This window comes from Callorhinus ursinus, unplaced genomic scaffold (assembly GCF_003265705.2).
Source record: "Callorhinus ursinus isolate GAN/ISIS: 27379988/994484 unplaced genomic scaffold, GSC_fseal_2.0 scaffold16, whole genome shotgun sequence".
In the NCBI taxonomy this organism is placed as follows: Eukaryota; Metazoa; Chordata; class Mammalia; order Carnivora; family Otariidae; genus Callorhinus; species Callorhinus ursinus.
Window position 1 is genome coordinate 5,574,216 of NW_027397078.1, and position 24,872 is coordinate 5,599,087.

At 42.5% G+C, this 24,872-nt stretch overlaps 1 protein-coding gene across 1 annotated transcript in view; it reads left to right on the forward strand.

Annotated features, from left to right (window-relative positions):
• EFHC2 (EF-hand domain containing 2) overlaps window positions 1–24,872 on the forward strand; it is a 190,849-nt gene that overhangs the window by 71,921 nt on the left and 94,056 nt on the right. Inside the window, exons 3-7 of the mRNA XM_025857715.2 lie at window positions 193–343; window positions 12,494–12,717; window positions 15,588–15,839; window positions 19,164–19,277; window positions 19,683–19,821. Of these exons, the coding sequence (XP_025713500.1) occupies window positions 193–343; window positions 12,494–12,717; window positions 15,588–15,839; window positions 19,164–19,277; window positions 19,683–19,821 (880 nt within the window). The remainder of the gene's footprint in view (window positions 1–192; window positions 344–12,493; window positions 12,718–15,587; window positions 15,840–19,163; window positions 19,278–19,682; window positions 19,822–24,872) is intronic.

A 24,872-nucleotide genomic window follows, 5' to 3' on the forward strand; every position in this document is an offset into this window, starting at 1 on the left:
GACAGTGATGCAAATATAATCTTTATATATGGTAACTTAGATTGTGTGTCTGTTCTCAGAGCTGATGTGTAGAATGTCTGTAAAAATCTCAACTTTTGCTTTTACATTAACAAGTATGCAGGCAGTAGCTGTATTGATTCTGAGTTTGCTGAATTTTTTTCATTTCTTAGTTTCTAATTATGATTCCAACAGGTATTATCTTTTGATGCCTATTTAGAAGATGAAGTGCCTGAAAAAAGTCAAGAAAACTATAGAATAAGACGCTATAAAATCTACTTCTACCTTGAAGATGACACAATTCAAGTAAATGAACCAGAATTGAAAAATAGTGGAATGCCTCAAGGTATCTATTTAAAGCAGAGTTATGCTTCTTTTATTTCCGATGCCTGCCTTTATATACTGCCTTTCTCTAGCTTTTTAAAAGATGCCGTGTATTGCTTAGGTGTCTAACTTGTTGGTGACGGTGAACATAAACATGCTGGTAGCTTGTAGTCGTTGATGGTGACTTACCCGCTTCCTACCCCCCCACACCTCACCATGGACCATTTTACTCACTCTTGTATGGCATATTCGTTTTCTGTCAGGCATTGCTCGAGTATGAGCAAACTCTCCCGTGTCTCTGGTCTTGTTACTTTGACCATACTACTGCCTTCATAACACTTGGCAGAGAAGAGAGGAGACTGTGGTCTACTGCCCCTTCCAGATTGGTACTCTTTTCTTGCTTGAATTCGCTGCCGTTTGCTTCAGCCTCCCTCTCCTCCTCCTCATATCTGTTCACTAGAGACTCTGATGGTTCTTCAGCAGAGGGTCATTGCTCCTTCACCCCCTGTATGCCAGTCACCTGTATCCATAGTCCATTTTAGCCAGATAAGAGTTCACTCTGCGCCGTGGCCACCAGAGGAGCTAATCCTAAATTGCATTATTAGAAGTAGGGCGGAGATTGAGGGAGATGACTGATTTCTCCTGTTTGTGCTATGAGCCCTTCGCTTGGGACAGTGCTGAGATCTGGGTGTGTTCAGGGGACAGCAACCACAGTGGTTAAAAGGACTGAAAATTTGTCGTGTGTAAGGCAAGAGAGTGAGAGGGATATTTGTCCATAAAGGGAAGACTCTGGTGTGCCTAGTAAATGTCTTCAGGAACCTGAAGGGCTGCCATGGGGAGGAAGGGTGACCTAATTTTCTGTATCCTCAAGGATAGGACCTAGGGGGCCAGAATGTAGGTTGGTAAGAAGAATAATTTCCTAGCAGAGAGCTGCCAGAGATTGTAGTGGATAGTTCGGGATGAGCATGGGGGTCAGGGTCGGGTGTAGGGGAGGAGAGGGGTATCCCATATTTGTTTCGTCCTTGGTATAGAGGGATGGCCCTGGGGGCAGGTCAGGGGTTATTTTTCACTGATAGCTCAGTAGAGGTATGGTGAGGAGAGTCAGGTATTCGTTTGGTGGTTGGTGTAGATGACCTTCGAAGACCACTTCGAGCCCTCAGGAGCCATGATTCTTAGGTACATTTATTGTCTCTGTCTTTCCTGGAGTATTGCCATCTTCAACACCTTAAGCCCTGAAATTGCCTCTCCACTACAGTCTCTACTCCTTTGACATTCCCTAATTGTTCACACCCACCATCCTTGTTCTCCATTCTGCTAGCAAAACATATCCTGAATCTGTGTCTCTCTATGCACTTTGCTACCCTACTAACCCAAGCTGCCTCCATTTCTTGACTAGAGGAATAGAATAGCTGCCTGATAGGTCTCTCTGCATCCATTTCTGCTCCTCCTGCAACCTATTCTCTACCCAGCAGCCAGAGTATTGTGGGGGGTATTATCTCGATGCTGTGGTGGCCTCCAAGAAGCGTGCCTGTAGGCTTTCCCAGAGGCCACAGGACAAAGCCTCCTGGACCAAGTGAAAATGCATCAATCACATGAGGCACTAAAACAATTCAAAATACACAATGAGAAGCGAGGGCAAAGAAATGGGGTAAGTTCACACACACAGGACAAGGTGCAAGTGGGTGGAAGGACGACGCTGCCTGAATCCTGGGGTAGACAATGGTCCAGTCTGTCTTTGCTGTGTCAGCTTTTCCTGCCAATAGTGTGGTTTGGAGACCAGAGTTGAAGTTCAAGTAAGGAGGACCCCAGACAGAGGGGACCTTGGGCTATTGGCACACGCTCTGTTGGCAAGACAAGGGGATACGTGGGCCTTGCCACAGCTGTAGCTCACCAATAAGCTTGCTGAGTAGTCTGGGTTTGGTTTGTTTCTTGGGGAAAGGACACAGGGGGCCAGAATGGGTGTCATCAATGAATGAGTGGCCAAATTAAGGCCTCATGAATATTGAGTACTCATGAATATTTACTGCTCTTGTATATTTAGTGCATCATGAATATTTAGAGCCCAGGTGCCTCACATGTATTTAATACAAATGGAAAATTAATTATTTCCTGGTCCTTCCATCCCTTTCTTTATGTGTTTGACATATACGTGTTCTGTTTACTATCTACTTACTGTTGTTGTTTAACACATCTTAGGATTTTCTGCCAATGTGGAATAAATTTCTTCATTACTAACTACTTATCTGGGCCCATTACCTCCATGTTGATATACCACAATGGGTTCTATGGGAAGAAACAGAGGAATTTGGGGACCATGGGCCTCTGAGCATAAGGTTGTGATGAGGCAATATGCAGAGGACTTCCTTCAGTGCTCATGAGATTGAGGCTTTCTTAGCACATAGCTCCATTGTGTCTGGATGATGAATTTCGGGCCAGTCAGCATTGCCAAGAAGTGTCTGTTGAATGTCTCCTCTGTGCCAGGCACTGTGCTAGGTTTTGGGAGAATGGACAAAAGTAAGACGACCTCCACCTCATAGAGCTTATGGGCAAGCAGGTTGGAGAGGGAAGGGAGCGAGGTGACTGGTCCAAGAATTTTGCAATTGTTCTGGTTAGAACAAACCAGGACAATGATGGTAGGAATAGAAAACAGAGAAAAGACTTTCGAGACATTTGGCTGGCAGACTTGATAGGCCTTGACCAACAATTAAATACAGAGAATGAGGAAGGGGGATATCTAATGATAAAGCATCTACTTTAGCATTATCTCATTTAATCCCCCAGCGACCATCTAAAGTAGGTCATTCTCAGCTTTTACAGAAAAAGAAACAGGCGTAGAGAGGTGATTTGCTTCGTCTAAACCTTAACTGATTGCCTCAGAGCTCACTCCGTGGTTGAAAAGATGGTGATGCCTTCGTAAAACCCAGAAGCATGGTGCAAGGAGCAACACTGGGGGTGGAGGTTGGGTATGTTTGTTTTGACACATGAGGCTTTTGAACGTGAGTTGGGACAACTGTATGGTGAGGCCCACCAGGCCGGTCGAATCTCGGGATGTGTTTTCAGGAAGAGAGCAAGACTGGAGATACGGACCGTGAATCAAAGGTGCCCAGATCATGACCGGAATGATTCGGCTTATTCTGCCACGTTGGAAGAGAGGATCTGTTGAGGTGGTGGAAAAAGGAAGAAGATTGGATTTAGTGTCTGTACTTGGTTTTACCAGTGGAGGGAGGAAGTGAGGGTTGGTGTGAGGAGATGATACGAGCTGTCCTCTGGTTCTTTGTGTTCTGACATACTATCCACTCCTGGGTCTTTTTATTTGAATGGAAGTATGACACATTGCAAAGGAACAAGAAGTCTACAGACTCTTTGGGGTCATTTTCTTTTTTTTAGGATTTATTTATTTATTTGAGAGAGAGAGAGAGAGAGAGAGAGCGCATGAGCAAAGGGCTGCCTGGGTGGCTCAGTCAGTGAAGCATCTGCCTTCGGCTCAGGTCATGATCCCAGGGTCCTGGGAAAGAGCCCCGCATTGGGCTCCCTGCTCATCAGGGAGTCTGCTTCTCCCTCTCCCTGTGTCCCTCCCCCCTGCTTGTGCTCTTTCTCTGTGTCAAATAAATAAATAAATAAATAAAATCTTTAAAAAAAAATAAGCAAGAAGCCTAGTAAGGGAATATCCGAGTAAAGCAATTAAGTGAACATAAATATAAATTTTTATAAATATATAGTTATTAATATAAAAATATGTATAAGAAAATATGTTTTGCTAAGGCAGTACTGTCACATCATTAAATACACTTAGGTAAAAGAGATGTTCATAGAATTTAAAAGTTGTGGATTTTCTTTCTGTTCGGAAGTAATTCTTTTTATTTGTCAGAGAGCGAGAACGATCGGGGGTGGGGAGTGGGAGAGGGAGAAGCAGGCTTCCCGCTGAGCAAGGAGCCTGACGCAGGACTTGATCCCAGGACCCCAAGGTCATGACCTGAGCCAAAGGCAGATGCTTAACCAACTGAGCCACCCAGGCGGCCCTTCTTGCTTATTGTTTGATGACCTTCCTCACATGACACCAAATTTACACAAATGACAGACTGGAGGTAACAGAACATCCTGAACATTTATCAGTGACTTCCATTTGTTTTTATTATTATTCCTTTTTATTTATGTATTTATTTTTAAAGATTTATTTATTTATTTGAGAGAGAGAGAATGAGAGAGATAGAGAGCACGAGAGGGAAGAGGGTCAGAGGGAGAAGCAGACTCCCTGCCGAGCAGGGAGCCTGATGCGGGACTCGATCCTGGGACTCCAGGATCATGACCTGAGCCGAAGGCAGTCACTTAACCAACTGAGCCACCCAGGCGTCCTATTATTATTCCTTTTTAACTGAAAGCTCATATTTCTGCAGCTTACTGCCCCCTGTATAGTGAGTCTTTAGTTTTATTAAACTATCCAAGAAGAAAAATGAAATGCAACCTCTATGAGGATCTTGGAAAGGCTTGTATAAGACTTTTCAATTCTCTCAGCCTCTTGATTTCAAATCTCACATCGGCAGATTCCAAAGGCAAACTGAAGTTAGTCATAATGATTTATTTGAAAGTAATTTTTAGGTGAGTAGGGGGGATTGTGACTCATAAAGACTCAGGGGTGGAAAAAACCAACTCTGAGTAAAAGACAACTTTAAAGCCTCTTGAAAATTTCGGCATTTCTCATTGGCACTCTCTGATCAGGCTCTCTCTGATCAGTTTCCCCGAGGGAAGGCACAGTTCGAGGGATATGTAGGGAATACATGGTCATCACGATATGTAACAAGACTGAATTTGTCAGCAGAGATACCTGGCAGGCTGTAGCAAGTACTGTGGAAAGCAAACACAAATAACCACTCTATCATCAAACTGTGTTTATTCAGCAGGAAACTGGTCTTTCTTGAAATATTTAATATGATAATTCTTGTTAAGGAAGGTCCATTCGGACAGAGGATACTTTGGAAAAGCACTTTTAAGGGGCGCCTTCGTGACTCAGTCATTAAGCGTCTGCCTTCGGCTCAGGTCATGATCCCAGGGTCCTGAGATGGAGCCCCGCATTGGGCTCCCTGCTCAGCGGGGAGCCTGCTTCTCCCTCTCCCTCTGCCTGCCTCTCTGCCTATTTGTTCTCTTTCTCTCTCTCTCTGTCAAATAAATAAATAAGGCTTTTTAAAATGAAATGTTTGGGAAAAAAGAGCATACAAGCTCAGTGGGCCAGTGGCTCAGACCTTGGTGGGACGGGGTAGGGGGTGTTTCTTTCAGTTGTGTCTCAAGTGGCCTGAGACTGCTTCTCATGCACCCATGGGCCCCGGGAAGGGGCTAGGGATCATATTTAGGTGACGCAAATGGATGATGTTCCTGTCACTTCCATGGGGTTTCTATATTTTCCAGATGAAATGGGAGGTCAGGTGCATTTTGTTCTTTTGTGGAACTGACCATCCAGAAATTAGTGCATCTGGAGGAATTAGCCTCCTTTTTAGTTGCCTCTCCTATCCTGTGATTTTTTTTTTTTTTTTTTTTTAGGGGGCAGGGGGAGTTGGAAGCAGCCAGAAACAAAAGAGGCATGATGCCAAAATCGGCATTCAGTTACATGCAGCTTCTAATCAGAACAACATATTTTTAATGTTCACGAATCCTTGCTGGCAGAGAGATCTATGTTCGTTATAAGTCAAGTCACTGTCGCACTTCAAGGCTTGCTTTTATTTCTTGCCAGAACATCACTCTCTTTTTGGTTCGATGTGTCATATGTATAGAATTTGTTGCTGTTCTGTTGGAATGGAGTTAAAACAACGTTACACCAAGCCAAGAATTGTCAGAGGTTAATCCCAGTAGTTTTACTTCTAATTGTCTAACAGAATCATTGTCAAATACTACCAAGTCCAAACTAATCTATGCTAAAGAAAGGCTAATGATGAGAAACCTGCCATAAATTTGTGGTGAGGGTGATACCAGTTCTCAGTTGAGAGCTGTCATCAGAACCTCGTGGCCCACTGCAAGAATTTCTGATTCTATACGCCTGGGGCCAGATTATAAACTGGCTTCTACTTCCTGGTGAGTCCTTGGTTAAGAACACTGATTTCCACTAGGGACTTGTGTTGACCCTTCAACGCAGTACTTTTTTAATATGTTTTTTATACTCTAAAATAACCTGATCAAGCAAATGTAATCACAAAATGTGGCATTCATGTGTTACTCATTCATAATGGGCATGCACTACATCTTAGTACTGCATCCCATAAAGTGAAGGAGGCATGGTAGTAAGGTTGCCAGATAAAATACAAGATGCTTAGCTAAATTTGACTCTCAGATAAGCAATGAAGTTTTTAGTATGTCCCCAAGTATTGCATGGGCCATACTTACACTAAAATTATACACTATTGGGGCACCTGGATGGCTCAGTTGTTAAGCGTCTGTCTTCGGCTCAGGTCATGATCCCAGGGTCCTGGGATCGAGCCCCACATGGGGCTCCCTGCTCGGCGGGAAGCCTGCTTCTCCCTCTCCCAGTCCCCCTGCTTGTGTTTCCTCTCTTGCTGTGTCTCTCTCTGTCAAATAAATGAATAAAATCTTAAAATAAAATAAAATAAAATTATACACTGTTTATCTAGAATTCAAATGTAAACTAGGCATCCTATATTTCAGTGGGCTAAATGTGGCAACCCCAGACGGTTGACCCTGGGGAAGGGATGGTCATTGAATGGAGCAGAGGAGAATTTAAGAGTGGAGGTAAGTCAGTGGCCTGTGAAGACAGGTGTTTGGTGCATGGTGGCTACTCAGTAAATATTTGCTGAAGAAAGAAAGGAGAGGAGGGAGGAAAGAAAAAAAGGAGAAGAAAAGTGGGAGACAATGTCTGTACCACAACGCAGGCATCAGAAATGGTACCAGGTACTTTGAGGGATCAGAAGAGGAAATTCCAGTATCCACTAGAGAAGAAGACATTTGAGTGGTACCTCCATATAAAGATGGAAGATGAAGGCCTAATAGCCAAAAGGAACAGCATGAGATAAAGGGGTAGGAAAGTGGTAGGGTGTGGAGTTGGGAGGTATTTGGGAACAGATCCTAGGGTGTGTAGGGAAAATAAGGCAAGAAGGCGATAATGCAAGAGGCCCTAACAAGCTAGCATTTGGCGCTTATCCGGTGCCTGGGGGGGACCTGCATAGGCTTATTCTTTCTTATTATGATCAAAAATGCAGAATTTTAAATTTTGTATTCTTTTGCTACAAGGCAGGTATCAGGCTATCTATATAGGAAAAGTTATTCTTATGAAACCAAAAGTCCAAAGAGGACCTTTTGTAAAAATACAAATGGAATAGTCATTTTAGGGAAGGAATCATTGTAAACAATAAGAGGAGGAAAAGATACTCTTTTGTGTCTGATTCCAGTGAAGGGTCTTCATATTTTTAGGATAAAAACTTAATAGACACAGTGACAAGTGGCAATTCCAGTTGAGTATTCATTCACCTAAGAAATACCTGTCTCTAGACTCAGATGGATCCTAGGTCTGCAGGGTTACTAAAATGAACTCAACATACGGAAAATTAAGATAGAGGTAAGAGGTTGGAGTCTAAATTCTGGAAGGTGAATTTCTAAAAACCAAATTTAGTGGTACGAGCAAAGATCCAAGGCAAGTCCCAACTGAATGAAATGAAAATGCATTAAACATAAATGGATATATCATCATTTTGATCTAAACCACAGGGAAATATTAGAAAGTTAAAGCTTGCAGAGTATAATCAGATAGCAGGCCCTTTAAAAAGGAAGAGAGATTTAAAATAGAAGGACTAGGAGGAGCTGAAAAGCAGGGATGCGATGCCTGGACACCTGCCCTAATTGTCTCTATGGGGCAGGCAAGAAGGCAAATGTTTAAAAATTTAAAGGGCAGATATAGTACTTCTGTTCTTGTTTTTCTATTTTATAGCATTACTTCTATTTATATACTTGATGATCTCAGGTTCTCTTCAATGTGTGCCAAAGACATGCCATCTTGCCCATTTCTTAGATATTCTAGAACAAATTCTTGCTGGTGGAGTTTCTGCCATTTATCATGGAGGACTATAAACACACAAGTATCAATAAATAGAAATTTTTGACCCCCAAAGGACACAGTTGAGAGATGCCACGGATACATTATTGAAAGTTCTCAGGTGCATCTGTGCATTTCAAATGGCCCACATTAGTTTTCTGATAAACATGGCATTGTGACCTTGGATTTCTTGTTATTAAAAATTGTCTTGTTTAGTTAGGTCTGCCTTCTCTTTTCAACCCATAAATGGTGATGGCCTTCTTTGTTACCACAAAGAGCTTCTCTCTGGCCTCTTCGGAGAACCATATCTAAGAGAAGTATGGGAGCATAGATAAGGAAGTGTGAGGGTCTGGGATGTGCAGGCCCCTGGGGTGGGGGGGGAGTTGCAGGGAATGTGGTGGCCCTGGAGGGGGCATTGCTGCAGCAGGCAAGTGGGCCCTCTCCAGAAAATTGCTTTTAGAGAACAGAGAGGCTATTCTTTGGGAAGAGCAGCTCCATCTTCTCTCTCTCTTTTTCATGGTGGCTGGCAGCTCTACTCCCCATTTCTATCCCGTTTTGCCTATAACACTCCCTCCTCTCCTTCACTTAAGTAATCTGTGGCTATAGTTCAGTGAGATATAGTTCAGTGCAAACTGTGGAAAGTGCTTGTATTTATTTATTTTGTTAAGCATTTATTTTTAAGTAATCTTTGCACCCAACATGGGGCTCGAACTCAGGACCCCGAGATCAAGAGTCACGTGCTCTTCCAACTGAGCCAGCCAGGCGCCCCAGAAATTGCTGGTATTTACTTAAAGCTTCAAAACCCAGGTCCACAGAAAACAACTAATCCAATCAAGAAATGGGCAGAAGACATGAACAGACATTTCTGCAAAGAAGACATCCAAATAGCCAACAGACACATGAAAAAGTGCTCAGCATCACTCAGCATCAGGGAAATCCAAATCAAAACCTCAGTGAGATACCGCCTCACACCAGTCAGAATGGCTAAAATTAAGAAGTCGGGGAACGACAGATGTTGGCGAGGATGCGGAGAAAGGGGAACCCTCGTACACTGTTGGTGGGAATGCAAGCTGGTGCAGCCACTCTGGAAAACAGTATGGAGGTTCCTCAAAAAGTTGAAAATAGAGCTACCATACGACCCAGCAATTGCACTACTGGGTATTTACCCCAAAGATACAAATGTATTGATCCGAAAGGGTACCCGCACCCCAATGTTTATAGCAGTTATGTCTACAATAGCCAAACTATGGAAAGAGCCTAGATGTCCATCAACAGATGAATGGATAAAGAAGATGTGGTGTATATATATATATATATATACAATGGAGTATTATGCAGCCATCAAAAAACCCGAAATCTTGCCATTTGCAATGACATGGACAGAACTAGAGGGTATTATGCTAAGCAAAATAAGTCAATCAGAGAAAGACAAATATCATATGATCTCACTGATATGAGGAATTTGAGAAACAGGACAGAAGATCATAGGGGAAGGGAGGGAAAAATGAAACAAGACGAAACCAGAGAGGGAGACAAACCGTAAGAGACTCTTAATCTCAGGAAACAAACTGAGGGTTGCTGGAGTGGAGGGGGGTGGGAGGGATGGAGTGGCTGGGTGACAGACATTGGGGAGGGTATGGTGAGCGCTGTGAAGTGTGTAAGACTGATGAGTCACAGACCTGTACCCCTGAAACAAATAATATATGTTAATAAAATAATAATAAAAAAAAACCCCAAAACACCCAAAACCCAGGTCCAAGATCTTCTGCCATTTGTTAGAGCATGACCTTGAGCATATCACTTAACCACTCTGAACCGTGCTTTTCTCGTCCATAAACTGAGTATTTGTATTTTGTGCATTATCTGCCTCGTGGGATTAGTGGAGATTAAATGAGAAAATGTATATGAAAGCATATCCTAGGGCTCTGATGATGATTCTGATTATTATTATTTGAAAGCTCTGTAGGTGGGCCAGTTCTTCCCACCTAGAAAAATAGAAGATTCTTATTCAAAGTTTTACTGAACAGAAATCAGCACCAACTTGCTTATTTGAATTTTTATAATGAAGTACAAATGCAAGATAGATGGAAATTCCGAACAAGCTCCTGGCTGTTCAATAAATTTTTTATATCTGAAAAACTGTAACAATATAAGTATTTTTAAAGAGATATATAATGGTTTCTGAAAATACCTGAAATACCCATGCTTTTATAGATATTTAAGTATGCAATTTGTTCTAAATGTCTAATCTTGAATGATTAAATAATTTGCATACTGTTTTCAGTGGCATGAATTAAAGGCTAATTGAAGTATAATTTTTTGCAGTAAAATTATATCATCTTTTATGTAGTACATTTAAAAATATTCTAGGCCAGTTCTGATTTTATAGTTTTATTATTTTAATTTAATGTACCAAGTAATTAAAAATTGCTACAGAGAAAAGAAGATGAAAATGATTTTAGTTCATGTCCCCTGAACAGAGTGAAAAGATGATGAGGAGAAAAATGGAACAGAGCTCAACACAGTTCCTGGCACATAAAGATATTCATTAAATATTCCTTAATGAATAGGAGTGAATAATTTCGAAGTATTTCTAGACTTCAGGAAAAGGTGCCATTCTTGGTGCTATATAAAATAGGAACAAGATTGCTTGACATCTTTATACTAAAATGCTTCCCTACAGGGGTCCCCCCAAGCCACTTTGACTTGAACCACTAGACCCTCCGTTTGCTCTGCTCACCTTTTCTCTTTTTCCCTTTACTCTTGGAGTAGATTCTTAGGCCAAAGTCAGTCACAGATGTTGAGAGGCCATTCTCAGTGGGTGTCTTGCAAGCAGAGGCACTGCCTACCCTTTGTTCTGGACTGTCTCTTCAAGGATGTTTATATTAGCAAATGGCTTTTGAAGACAAAGTGCAGGTTTGCTCATAGCCTTGGAAGACAGAGGTGGTATCTCCTTCCAGTACAAAGGGAGGACAGGACATGCTTACTGTAGTCTAATAAAGGCAATGTCTCCCTGTGAGACAGAAAGCAGGAATGCTTATTGTCCATTTTAAGGTTTGGATCCCTAAGCTTAGGGTTCCTCTCCTGTAACATAGCCCACCACGTGGGCAGGAGTTACGTGGACCTTGCTCTGTCATCCCGTGGGAGTCGGGGCTCAGGAAACTGGTGTAAAACATGCTGATGTTCTGGCTGCTGTTATTGCTGTGAGTTTATCTCTAACCAAGGCAATTTGTGTCTTCTACTAACGTCCACGAAACTGTGGCAGGCTACCTTGTTAGTTTGCACGTAGGATAAAATCTCAAACCCTGAACAATCCTTGACAATAGGTTTCAGCAGTATTTGGGTAAGTTGTCCGGTATGGTGTGGTGTAGTTGGCTTACTCATCTAGGAAGCGAACCCTTTTACCGCCAGTGGCTAACCACCATGTTGGGTATACTTGAGGGCCCTGGGTCTATATTCTCAAGAGGAGAAGTGAAGGGGCATCATAGGGTTAGCAGTAAAAGATGGACTAAGATCCAGAACCTTTGGCCCAGAACACTGTCTAAAACGATGAAGCCTCTAATAACTATCACTTTGTAGGGGTGGTTGGGTGGCAGGAGACGAGGTCGGTAGAGCAAAGAAGATGCTTCAGAGCAGCATGAAGTCATTCATGTTCACAGAAGCTGTAAGTCATAGTGTTGGCACCTACCATATTGAAGCTTATTAGCTAATTTTTTTTTTTTTTTTTTGAGCCAAGAGGATGCATTTTTGTGAGCACTTTGCTTTGAGGTCGTAGTGCTTTGTTTAGTGGGCTCACATTGAGTGCTGTTTCTGGAAAAAGACATAGTGGCAGTGTCTGGCCCATTAGGTCACTCTGTTTGTGCCCCTCTTCCTTCCCTAGTCTTTATGGTTTATTAAAGTACTTCCCTAGTACCACTTAGGCAACTTTAATAACATGCAAGGTTGGTCAGTACCACGGACCTCAGAAGTCTCAGCTCCCTCAGGTACCCTCAGAGTTTGGACATAGTAATGCTGCCTCCAAGAACCAACCCTTTGCCTACTTCCCTATTGTGGGATGGCGTTCAGGGTTGTTACGGAGATGTGCTGTGACCTCTTCCTTGTTAGTCACCCGATGAAACAGTTGTGTTTGGTTCCCCACCATAGGAACTTTTATCCGGCGTCATCGGATTTCACTCCCACCTCCTGATGAAGATCAGTTTTATACTGTGCATCATTTCAATATCAACATAGACATCATCTTTTATGGCCGGACATTCAAGATTTATGACTGTGATACGTTCACAAAAAACTTTCTGAAGAAAATAGGAGTCAAATTAAACCCCCCGGGACAGTGTCCAGAAGATCCTTACATGAAGATGCGGAGAGAGGTAAGGAGTTTGTGCCTTCCGAATGAGAATCTAGAAAGGAGAGTCAGTAAAGGGTATCTGCACTCCTGATGCAGATGTGAAAGAACATTTCGGGGTCATAGTCACTGGAGTTGTCCTGTTCTCCTCTTGGCTGGAGGGAACTCTGGGTGTTGACCTCAGGGCAGGAAAGCCTCACTCACCACCCCTGACCCCGCTCCTATCCATGGAGAGTCTCCCTTCCAGACAGTAGGAGTCTTCAGTGAGCCGCCCACATGGGATAAGTTCTAAGAGCCTGCAGTGGGCTTTGTGGTCACTGACGGTATAAGAGTTAGGTCCACAATTACCTGGCCTGTCTTTCCCCGTTTTGCTTGCCCTAACTCTGGGAAAAATGTTTGCTTCTGCACTACTGATTTATTGCACCAAACCTTGGGTATACCTTTTTCTTTCTTCCCCAAGACTCCCAGCTCTAGCGATGGTGGCATCCAATGTAGAGATGTTCTAGAGGAGTGGGGAGGGCCATGATTCTGGTGTACCCCATCGTAAAAGGATGTTTGTCTCCCAAGTCTGACCCCAGTTAGTAGTAGTATTGTTGTCTTTCTATAGTTGTCTTCTTTTTTTTTTTAATGAACCTTTGGCCCAAATTTTGTGTTTTTTACGGAAGAATCTGAACATGCAGAAGGGCAAGTATCAGGTGGAAGGTCACATACCTAGCCAGTCTTCTTACTGGGACTTCAACTCAAATCTTTTGCTGCCTACCCAGAATTTGATTATTGTCATTTTCTTTTTTACTGAAGTATGATTAGACAGGGTAAAATACACAGAAATGAAGTGTGCAGTTGGATGAGTCTTAACAAACGCATACATCCATGTCATCCACACTCAAATCAAGACACAGAACATGTCCGTCCCGCCGGAAACTTCCCTCTTGGCTTTTTCCAGTCATTCGCTCTTCCCACCTAGGGATAGGTAACCACTGTTCTCATTTCTATCCCTATAGATCAGTTTAGTTTCATTCCTATTTTTTCTAAAACTTGTAATTAATTTCCTTGCAGAAAGATAACATGAAATCTAGAATAAAATCCTTTGATTCTGCTTTGATCTCTTGTTCAAAGCTGCATGTAGGGTCATTCATCTGTTCCCACCTCCTGGCCCCAGCAGAGTTATCCTTTAATATTGTAGGCATGCAGCCCTCCTGAGAAATATGTGTTGTTGATCCTGGAATATTTAAGGTGAAAGTTCCTATGGAATTATACCTGCGTATATTGGCATATGAGCAGATTTATAGTTTGGGTTTATTTTTATTTTTTCCAAATGCCCTAGATGACAGAGCTTAGATAAACATAAAGTCTATACAACGAGAAGAGAGAACCTAAAAGAATGGATCCATATGAATTACCACCTTTTGCATATGGCTGCACTCATTTGCTAACAGTTGGTATTATACAATAGCAATTATGGATGATGATGCCTTATATTAAGTACAGAGAACATTGTGCCATTTCATAGGTTTATGAAGAAGAAAATCTTTTCTGCCAGGAATCGAGAATAAATACCACGAACAGCCAAGAAATGTTTTAACTAATTTCCTTTCAGGTTGGGAAAATCATTTTTGCATTTATTCCCTCAGGGAGAAAGCTCTTCAATAAATATAGCAATCTGTGGAAAATTAGGAGTTTAATAAGAGGCTTTTATATTGACTTTAATGCATTTACTTCTCCAATGTTTGCTGCCTTCAAATATAAAGTTAAAATTAAACAATTTAACTTAAACTGAAAAGAGCCCCAATGGTATATAATCAATAATGCATTTCTTAAAGGCCTTATAATGCAAAGAAACATTTTTCAGTTAATGAAAGCAGAGGTCGCATCATTTCATTTAAATGTCCAGGATAAAGAAGAAGGATAAGAGCCTCTGGAAGGCCGTGATGTCTGTCCCAGTCTTGGAGTAGGTCTGCCCCTAGACTGCCCCGGACAGATAAAAAATTCTGAGAATTGACAAATACAATCACATAACCCGATATGAGACTACTTCTCCCTTGCCAGTGAGTGCTTCCTTATATAACGATCCTATTTGGCTACATCAGATAGAACGGGGGCAGTTTTGCTCCAAGACAGGGCTGAGAACATGCAAATAGAGCCCCATCAGGAAGCCCGCAAAAGTAGGGGCACCGGGGCTGGGGGACAGAACCCATGCAGTGGTTCTGTGCAGCTTTGGAAGTTCTCCATTTGCTCTGCTCCTGTTTCCACGCCCTTCCAGATCCTTGATAGGTAAAGCTTTGGAGCAAAATAAAACTGTGACTATGTTTCTTCCCTTTTACTTTTACAAAAATCTTTGGATGAATAAGAAGGATATACAGATATGAATTCTCAATGAAGAGACAAACAGATTTTTTGGAGGGTTGAGATATAATTAACGTAGGCTCAGACATACAAATTTTAAGCATACAGATCAAAAAGTTTTGGAAAATGTATGCGGTTTAATAAGTGATGCAAAAATCAAGATGTGGAATATTTCCGTCACCCAAGAAAGTTCCCTTCTCCCCCCTTCCGGTCAGTCCCCTACCCAGAGGGGCAACTACCATTCCAATTTCTGTCACCACACATTAGTTTTGTGCGTTCTTATGCATTTTAAGTCTTGGAGCAAAGCCAGTTTTCAAAGACATCATCGAAGTGTATTTTAGGGTATCAAAATACTGTTTAATCTCAAATGCTTCCTACTAGTAGATTGTCTGTGGCTGCAGGTGTATATACATGTATGTCATTAACGCATTGACATTTAAAAAAATATCACAGCATAGTCAAGGGGCAAGATCTCTTTATGTTCTCTGATTGCTTGCATCCCAGAAGTGACGGTGCACAACTGCTGATCTTGACTTCTTTTTCTGTTTTCAGACACTAGACTGCATGGAGCCCTTACGTCCCTATGAGTCCTTTGACACCCTGAAACAGTTCCTTGAGTACGATAGGAAGGTGTTACGTTTTTTCTGCCTGTGGGACGACTCAGCCTCGGTGTTTGGGGACCGTAGGGAACTCATTCTGCATTACTTTCTGTCTGATGATACCATTGAAGTCAAAGAAGTGATGCCACACAACTCAGGCCGGGATGCTATGTCATTGTTCCTCCAGAGGAGAAAGCTCCCCAAGGTGAGCAGCGGACACAGATCCCCTTTCCACGTTTGCCTGTGGGCTCAGAAACTCTCATCACTCAACTGTCTGGCATGTCGGGACCATGTATCAGTTACCATGGATTAGTACAGGTGTTTAGAACAGCTTCGTTTTGTGCTCACTAGTAAGATACCTCTGTTTAAGTACCATAGAGGATATGACAAATGGAGGTAGGACTATTCTGGGTTTCATTAAGGCAAGTAAAGGAAGAAAGTAAAATGCAAGAGAAAGTGCATATTCATCATGGAGTTCATAATCAGTCTTCTGAACGTAGAAGACTCTCTAGTTAGAACTGCTCATGGGGCGCCTAGGTGGCCCAGTCGGTTGAGCATCCAACTCTTGGTTTTGGCGCAGGTTGTGATCTCGAGGTCTTCTGCTCAGTGCGGAGTCTGCTTAAGATTCTCTCTCCCTCTACCCCCCTACCAATAAATAAATAAATACATCTGAAAAATCGAAAAAAAAATTGTTCGTGCCCTTGGGTAGGGCACTGGCCTCTAGCCTCTGTAGCCTACTGAGCAGATTGCATGGTTTTGGTCTGTGTTGTGAATAAACAAACACACACAGGCACACATGCACACACACACACACACACACACACACACACACACCTATAAGCATGTGCACAGGAGTGACTCTAAGAAGAGTAGCCACCAGTTACCAGCTAGCTACTGGCTAGTGTCAGTGACAGCTTTTACATTTTATTTACTATTGAAAGAGAGTTGTGAAACTGATTTCTACACGTTTATGGCCATTTGAGAGCTAATGTAACTTGGGTGCAGCAGAAACAGCACAGAGACAGAAGACCTGGGTGATAATTATGGGTCTGCCACTTAAAAGCTGTGTGACCTTCAGCAAATCACTTAACTTCTCTGAGTGTATCTCCCTATCTCTAAAATGCTATTAACAAGGCCTCCCTCTGGAAGTAACTATAAAAGCTAAATGGGATAATATAGTAAACAAACCCACTAAGAACCTATAAACACTAGAAGGATACATAAAAGCCTTTCCAACAGCTCTGTGTCATGTTTCATTTGTTATTTGGATAAAATATATTTTTAAAATATGTTTAAAATTTATTTATTAGAGAGAGAGAGCGCACGTGCACATGTGGCGGGGGGGAGGGGGGAAGGCAGAGGGAGAGAGAGAAGCAGATCCTGACCTGAGCTGAAGGCAGATGCTTAACCAACTGAACCACCCAGGCGTCCCTGGATCAAATATTTCTTAACTTTCTTCTTACTGTGACTGAGGAGGTTACCATGACACTCATTTCTGATACAAACAACTGATAGTTATTTGGTCCTCACGGGAGGCTCTCCCAGATTCTCTGAGCCCACCACCAGAAACCCTACTTTGTTGCTTGGGCTGGGGGGAGGAGGCAGGATCTGTCCCGGAGGGGGCTCTGGGCTATGCACAGCAGGTGGCCAGGATGTACCTGGGAAGTCTGTTTTTAGAATGGCTCTGACCGATACGCGAGTTATAAAATAATAATGATGCACCTGACATTTGCAGTGTGTCTTGACATCACTTGCTTCATTTATTCATTCATTCAGCAAATATTTGTCAAGTGTCAGCTTTGTGCCTGCTCTGGGGTTACAGTGAGAAAGAAAATGGATTAAGTCCCGCTTCCTGGAACTTAAATTCTCATGGGGAAGAGAGAAAATAGCAGTAGGTATTCTCTTGACACTCAAACATCCTTTGAGAAAGCGAGGAATCAGTACTATTATTGCAGTTAGATGACAAAACTGAAGTTCTCAGAAGGTAAATACCTGGCTCCAAGTCCTGTAGCTAGTAAACCGTGAAGAGAGAATGTGCTCCAAGTGTACTGTTTTTCTCTGTTACGTGGCTTCCTTACACCCCACACCTCATAAATTCACACATTTGAACTTGCGTTTTATGTCACACGTTATCAGGGATGATTCAGGTTTCTCATCGGCATGTGATAAACTGATCACTACCAATTTACATAAGTTAAGAGATTACCCGCAGCTCACGCAACTGTTGGGACCACCTCCAGTGCACGGAACTGAGGAGTATCCTGGGTTGCTCCAGGCCACAGTTTCTGGTAGAGGCTGACTGCACTCTCTTGTTCTTGCTGCCTCGGCACGCCGCCTCTCTCTCGGCCAGCTAGTGTTTCCTGAACTCAAGATTGGGCAAGATGCTAAGCTGAGTAAAGAAGGCAAGGCATGGTTTCTTCCTCAGGGCATTTTGTAGTTCAGTGCAGAGAAAAGGAGATGTCTGCTGATGAGGCATTAAGAGAATCACAAGGGGTGCTTTAACCATGTGGGAGGTGCTATGAAGGTGTGGACTGGGGACAGGCCAGGAGGATGGGAAGGGTGAGGGGAAAGATGGGCCTTTATTAGGGCCTTGAAGGATGGGTGTGGAAGTATAGGGAGAGGTAGATGGAGGATGATGGCAGAGAAGAACTGTATTAGGGAGAGGATAACTAAATTTCCCTCTACCCTTCAAGGTTCTTGCCTGAGACCATGTCCCACCCCCCCACACACACACACCTGTAATAACAGACAGATTAACAGGAGAAAAACCAACAAACGTCTAATTACCTGCATACTTCCTGTATGGAAAGGAAAACGGAGTAACTCCCTGAAATGGCCCAGGCCACCACCTTAAATATCATCCCCACCTAAAGATGGAACAAATTGCCAGGGGAGGTGGGAAGGAGGCCAGTTATAAGGGGTCAGCAAGAAAAGCACAGTAAATAAGAGGAAGGTTGTAATGCAGATTTATGTGTCATCTTTTCTATTAGTCAGAGGTTTTAGAGATTTCGAGTCTTCTTTCTTATCCTGGTACACAGAGGGAGATACTCTTACAAATGGAGATTTCTTTATGGATGTAATTTTTTTTTTTTTTTTTTTACAGAAGGGTAATTGTACTCAGCTTTTCCTGTGTCTGCTGTTTCTTAAAAATAACCAGCTCAAGGGGCGCCTGGGTGGCTCAGTCAGTTAAATGTCTGCCTTTGGCTCAGGTCATGATTATGGGGTCCTGGGATCAAGTCCCACATCAGGCTCCTTGCTCAGTGGGGAGCCTGCTTCTCCCTCTGCCTGCCACTCCCCCTGCTTGTGCTTGTTCTCTCTCTGTCTCTCTCTCTCTCTGACAAATAAATAAATAAAATCTTAAAAAAAAATAACCAGCTCAAAATAATCAATATACCCAAGAGGCATATTTTGGGGTGGTGTGTTCCCTCGCCTTCACATACAATGCATATTTCCCACTTGACCCCTCACCATGACCAGCTTTGTGTTTAGTAGGCCATTTACCACACCTTGTTTGGATTTTGTCTTCCAGTATGGCCCACCTGGAGTCTATCAGCCAGGCCAGATAACAGATCGAACAGTTCTTAATGTGTACGGTGGCTTGACAGAGAACCGAGTGGGCAGCTACCTGTTGGATAAATACAAGGTGAGGAACCTCACGTTTTGTTGCTATTTCCAGTGTAACTTTCCTGGAACCTTTAATGTGCAGTGAGTCACAGATTCTCTTGTGAGATTGAATGAAGTTAACGAATATATAAATGCATGCATTGCACTGCTGTCTGTCAACACTAAATAAGCTTAAGCGCATATATAAACATATGCCTTGCATTGCCATTTGCAAGCAACTGCATTACTAAAAGACTTTCCAAATGTTAACATCGACTGCTTGTCTTGGTTTGGCTTTAAAAATTCTGTTATAAATGATATAATTGAGGAGTGGGTTTGTTTTTTGTTTTTTGGTTTTTTTTGCAATTTTTTTTCTTTTGGGAAGGGATGCCTAGGTCTTTGGAGGGTCTGTGGTGCCAACACTTTGTTCCTTTGTTTTTATTAGCTAGGAAAAGTAGATCAAGAGTTTTACAAAGATTGTGACCTGTTCATAGGAGCCACCATCAACGTGTGGGGAAGGAAAGTGCTTCTTTGTGACTGTGATGAATTTACAAAGACTTATTATAAGACGAAATATGGAATTGGTAAGTGATACGTATGTCCATTAGAAAATAAAATTTAAACTTCAGAATCTTAGTTCCCTACGTAAGATTTTACTTTTGAGTTTGAAAGGCTAAGCTCATAGTAGCTACCATTTATCGAACATTTGCTCTCTGTCGGGCATTTGTTGGCTTCCTTTTTCCTAACAACGATTCTAGGCTCATTATCTCCATTTTAGATGTGAGGAAACTGAGGCTTAAAAGGGGCTAACTTGTCGAAGGTTATACAGTGAGTAAAGGGTGAGCTGAGATTTGAATTTGCCTGCCTGATGCCAGAGGCTTCGGTTTTCCTTTATAGCCAGTCACCTGCCTTTTTGCAATATGGGGTGTGTTTTCTGGTCAAGCAACTGAAGTGGGAATCTGAATGCTTTTCTTTTCACTGAATTCTTGCTTACTACAATGGTTATACTGCTTATTTAAGTTCTCTGGGGAATTCTCTTGTGCCAATTTGCTCTACCTTTTCTGGTGAAGCCTGGCTACATTTCCAGCTTTTCTCTCTTCTTGGGTCTCAGTTCTGTTCAGATGAGTTCAGTTCAGAATGAAAACAGGTGATTTATTAAGAACTTACTAGGCACAGGTTATTGTAGTAGGACTTAGGAGCTACGGAGTTAAAGAGTTTCTTGGGCTGGAAGGAGAGCAGAAACCTACAGCACATCGGATGGTGTTATGAGGATCACAGAAGCAGGCGGAGGATCTGATATGAAACCTGAAAAACAAACCCCTCATTTGGGGCCAGCTCTGCCCCTTTCCTGGGCCCTGTTCCAGGTACCTGCTGGCGCGAGGCTAAGTGGGGGTGGCGGGAGTTGCCGACCTCCCAGGTTGGGGTTTGGCTGGGGTGGGAGTGCTTACTCCTGCACTCCTCTCCGAACCTTGGAGTGTTCATGTGAGCACACTTTCCTGAGGGAGGAGATAGAAGCCAGAACACAACTTTCTAAAAGACAAGGTGCTTTTTCTCTAGAATGAGACGAGCACCTCATGCGTCTTGGTGTCCCATTGTGTAGAGTTCCTGGCCTCCTGGGAATCTCTCTCTCTCTCTCTCTCTTTTTTTAAAGGATTTTATTTATTTATTTAGAGAGAGCTGAAGGAGGCGCAGAGAGAGAGGGAAAGAGAATCTCAAGCAGGCTTCACACTCAGTGTGGAGCCCGACACGGGGCACAATCCCAAGACCCTGAGATTACGACCGGAGCCAAAACCAAGAGTTGGATCCTTAAGCAACTGAGCCACCCAGGCGTCCTCCCTCCTGGGAATCTTTATATCATGGGAGAAGGCACATAGCACACACAAAGGGTTGGAATTAACACTTTGAATTTCACTCTTCAGTTCATTAAGGGAATTTGTTCCACCGCATCTGCATGTCAGATTAGTCAAAATGTATGGGGCCAAATTGGTGGTCTCTCCTAACATTCGTCCTCTTTTGTAGACACCATTAGGCATATTGGTTTTGGGGACTGTGAATAAGAGGCAGCCAGGAATGTGAGTGTGGTGGCTATTGTAGAGAAGTTGCTGGTGGCCCATAGGTCCTTGGGAAGGAGAATTTGGTTTTCAATAAATGTCAGTGTCTGTTTAGAATCAATGTCTTCAGTGTCAACTTAAGATTGGAAAAAAATATATCTAAATGATGAGTTAACCAAAAACATGGACTCGTGTCCTACTGAAAGATCTTAACATAAAGGAGGAGGCAAATTTTCCAAAACATCATGTGATCCCTTCATCCTAGAGGCCAACATTTGGTTGATGTTTGTCCATCAGTTTGATTTTGAGACTATAAAGGTGGCATTGGGAAAATGAACATGGTGCTGGTGAGACATGGTACATTGTTAGTTTCTTAACATGTTGGCAGGGAACTTGCAGAGGCAGAGTGAATTCACTGGTATACTCTAAATCTAGCTGTCCTCGGCAAATGGATCTGCTTCAGATGCCTGATGGTCCATTTCTGTTGAGCCCTAGTGCTTAATTGCTTTCTGCTCACTTCTTTTGTTTACTCTATAGGATTATGTATTATGTGAAAAAAAACAGTTTGTGCCTTTAAAGCTAATATAACATGAGCATTATGCATTTAAACAGAAAATTATGCAAATGCAAAATTATGATGCATTTTGTAGTCACGCTGACTTTTTATATTTCTCATAACATATGTTAAAATATCCCATTTAACAGACACTATTATTACACAACATTTCTTGAGTAACAACAGTGTATTAATGTAAGTAATGACTAGAAATTATATCCATGATGCAACGGGGGTGGGGGGTGGGGGGTGGGTGGGTTGTGAATCCGTGTTCTCTGATACTCTTTCCATTGCCTTTTCTGACTTTTTGGTAAGGTTAAATTAAGATGCTTAATGTTACTTAGATACAGTTATTTCTGACATATTCATTTTGTATATAATTCATTCTGCTTCTCCAAATTCATAAGACCAAATTCTATACATTATACTTTGGTATCCTAGAAGCTCAGACCTGAACAAAGTCCTGTCTATAACCAAGGTCAGTAATTGTGGTCAGTAGAATGCCCCGTGTCTCCACTCAGCAGCCCCACAGGAAGGAGCTGACAAGTCCTAACCACACAATGAGGGACCTCCTAAGAGGAAGCCAGGGGGGAGATTCGTAAATGCAGCCTTCGTACTTTTTTCCAAGAGCTCTCTGTACCCCGGTGTAAAGCCCAGTTTGCCTCTTAAAACGAGAAGATTCTTTTGTGCATTTAAGGATTCCAAGGAAAAAGCAATTCCATCAACTTCTTGCACAAAACATTCCAATGTGACTCCCCCACTAGGCAGCTTGGCCATCCCGCTGACCCTGGCTCACCTGCTGGGCAGGAGCATGTCGCTCCCTCATTATTTCGTGTGGATGAACACGGACTGGCAGATGGAGGCCTGTTGGACTTTCCTGTAGCATAAAGGTTAGAAAAGGCTCCAGGGGCTCCAGCATGTGTTTCCTTCACTGAAGGAACAGGGGGACTTGAATGTAAACTGCTCTTACCTAGAATTCCTGCCTTGGGTTATTATTTCTTTGCTACAGGAGGACTTGGTGATCATTCATTCTTAGTGGCTGGGACATCCAAACAAGTAAAAGACCAGCCATTCCCATTGCTCTTGAACACTTTCTAGGCTGTACTGACATGAAGGATGAGCACAGTTTTTAAAGCATCTTTAATTTGGTGGTGTTATTGCTGGCCTCTCGATCAATTCTGAACTCGGTGCTGGAAGCAGTGAGACATCCAAGATAGGAGTTTAATGATCATTTGAGCAAACGAGCCATCCCAGGCAACGACAACAGAGTAGAATTTGCTTCTGGTTGCACCACGTCGTGGCCTTAATGGATGGAACAATTTTGCCCCTTTGTCTTCCCCTATGAAGTACAGAGGATTGAGGAATGGATGATCCCTAAGGATTTTCTAGCTAGAGCTCAAAATGTATGTGATTCACTAATGATTTGACCCAGAAATGAACATCCCACCCAAACCATTTGACCTGGGTATTAGGTACAAGCGGGGGGGGGGGGGGGGGGGGGAATTTGCTTTGACGTTCATGAAGCTTGAGCTTTACGGTTCTTCCTTTGCAGGAGCCCCAGTCCAAGGCCCTGGACCTGATTTTGTCTTAATAATTTGGCATTCTTTGTATTGAAGAGCTTCTCCCAAATTATGTAAGCTCCAGGCCTCCCCAAATCTGAGTCTGTATCTGGGTTTCTAGAACATACAAGATGAACTTTGAGGTGATCGAAGGCTTTTTTCTGGTACGGTTTCCAACTGAGATGGCAAATAGTAGATCCCTGTGAAGGGTCATTATGATTCCTTTGAAAAACATACCACCTTTCTGTAAATTTGTTAGAATCTAGTTAATCGTGGCTAGACATTCAGTATATATGTTTTTACAAGTCGCCTGGAATTAGAGGAATCAGACCATTGGAAAGACAGATGTGTCCCAGAGTTCAGCAGAGTGCCGTTGAAGAAGATATTTGGGAAGGTGCTGTGTACAAAAACGTATCATTTTTCATGTATTCAACGAATAGTTTTTAATACCTGAAACAGGCAGGATGCTGGGATGTTGGAACACCAGACAGGAAACATATTCAGGGGCAAGTCCCAAGCCTTGTGAATGTACACAATTACCCAGAGAAATGAGCTCTTGGGTCAGAGTATCCAGAAAGATGTACGCAGGACAAAAAGTCAGGCAAGATGGAGTGGAACCATTCTCGGCTTTTATACACTAGATGGCACTGTGGGTGCAGAGGAAAGCTCTAAATTGGTTCTTTTGTTACTTAAATCTGTTGCAAAAATTATGTAGTTGAGAAAACAAGGCTGTTATAAAACCTGTAATTTGTGGGGGGGGAGGTATAGAATGCATTCTTAATTACTTTGGGATTCAGTACGCGTCCTCTTTTGGTTACACTGTTCAGATTAGTATGGAGAGTTGTCACTATGGATATGTACCCTGTTAGGAGAAACGGATCATGCCCCAATTTTCTAATAATCACATAGAGCTTTCTCTACCAGCCCGTCCTTTCCCTCAAATGATGGTACCAGTCAGTGGCGCGTTTGATTTCACAGTTAGCGACGATAGGGTCTACTGCAGTTCTGCCGAATTCCAAGATTTGAACTTTCCTCTTTATTACCCAGATTTTAATTGCCACAAAAATAGCAATAGGAGAGGCTCGTCAGTCACTTCTGTACCGGCTGCCTGGCTGCTTCCTTTCACTGAGCCAGTGAGAAATCTTTGCTGGCATTTTCTTTGCCAATATGTCTTCTGTGAACGGTTTCTGTTAGGGTAGAACAATACTCTTTTGGGGATTATGCTTGAGGGGATTTCGCACAAAGGCTAAGGAATAAGGAAGTCTAAGGAAATGTGAACGCTGAAAATGTCTTCAAATCAGAGTTAGAAATAGCCTCAGACCCTTAGCCTTTTGATCCATCAGTTAAAAAAAAAAAAAATCCCTCAATTTTAAGAGTTAGGTTGCCTTGGATGACAAATTGATGCACACTTTCAATTATAGAGGTATGCTCTAAATCTACACTCGTGTTTCTGTTAGGACTTTGACAGT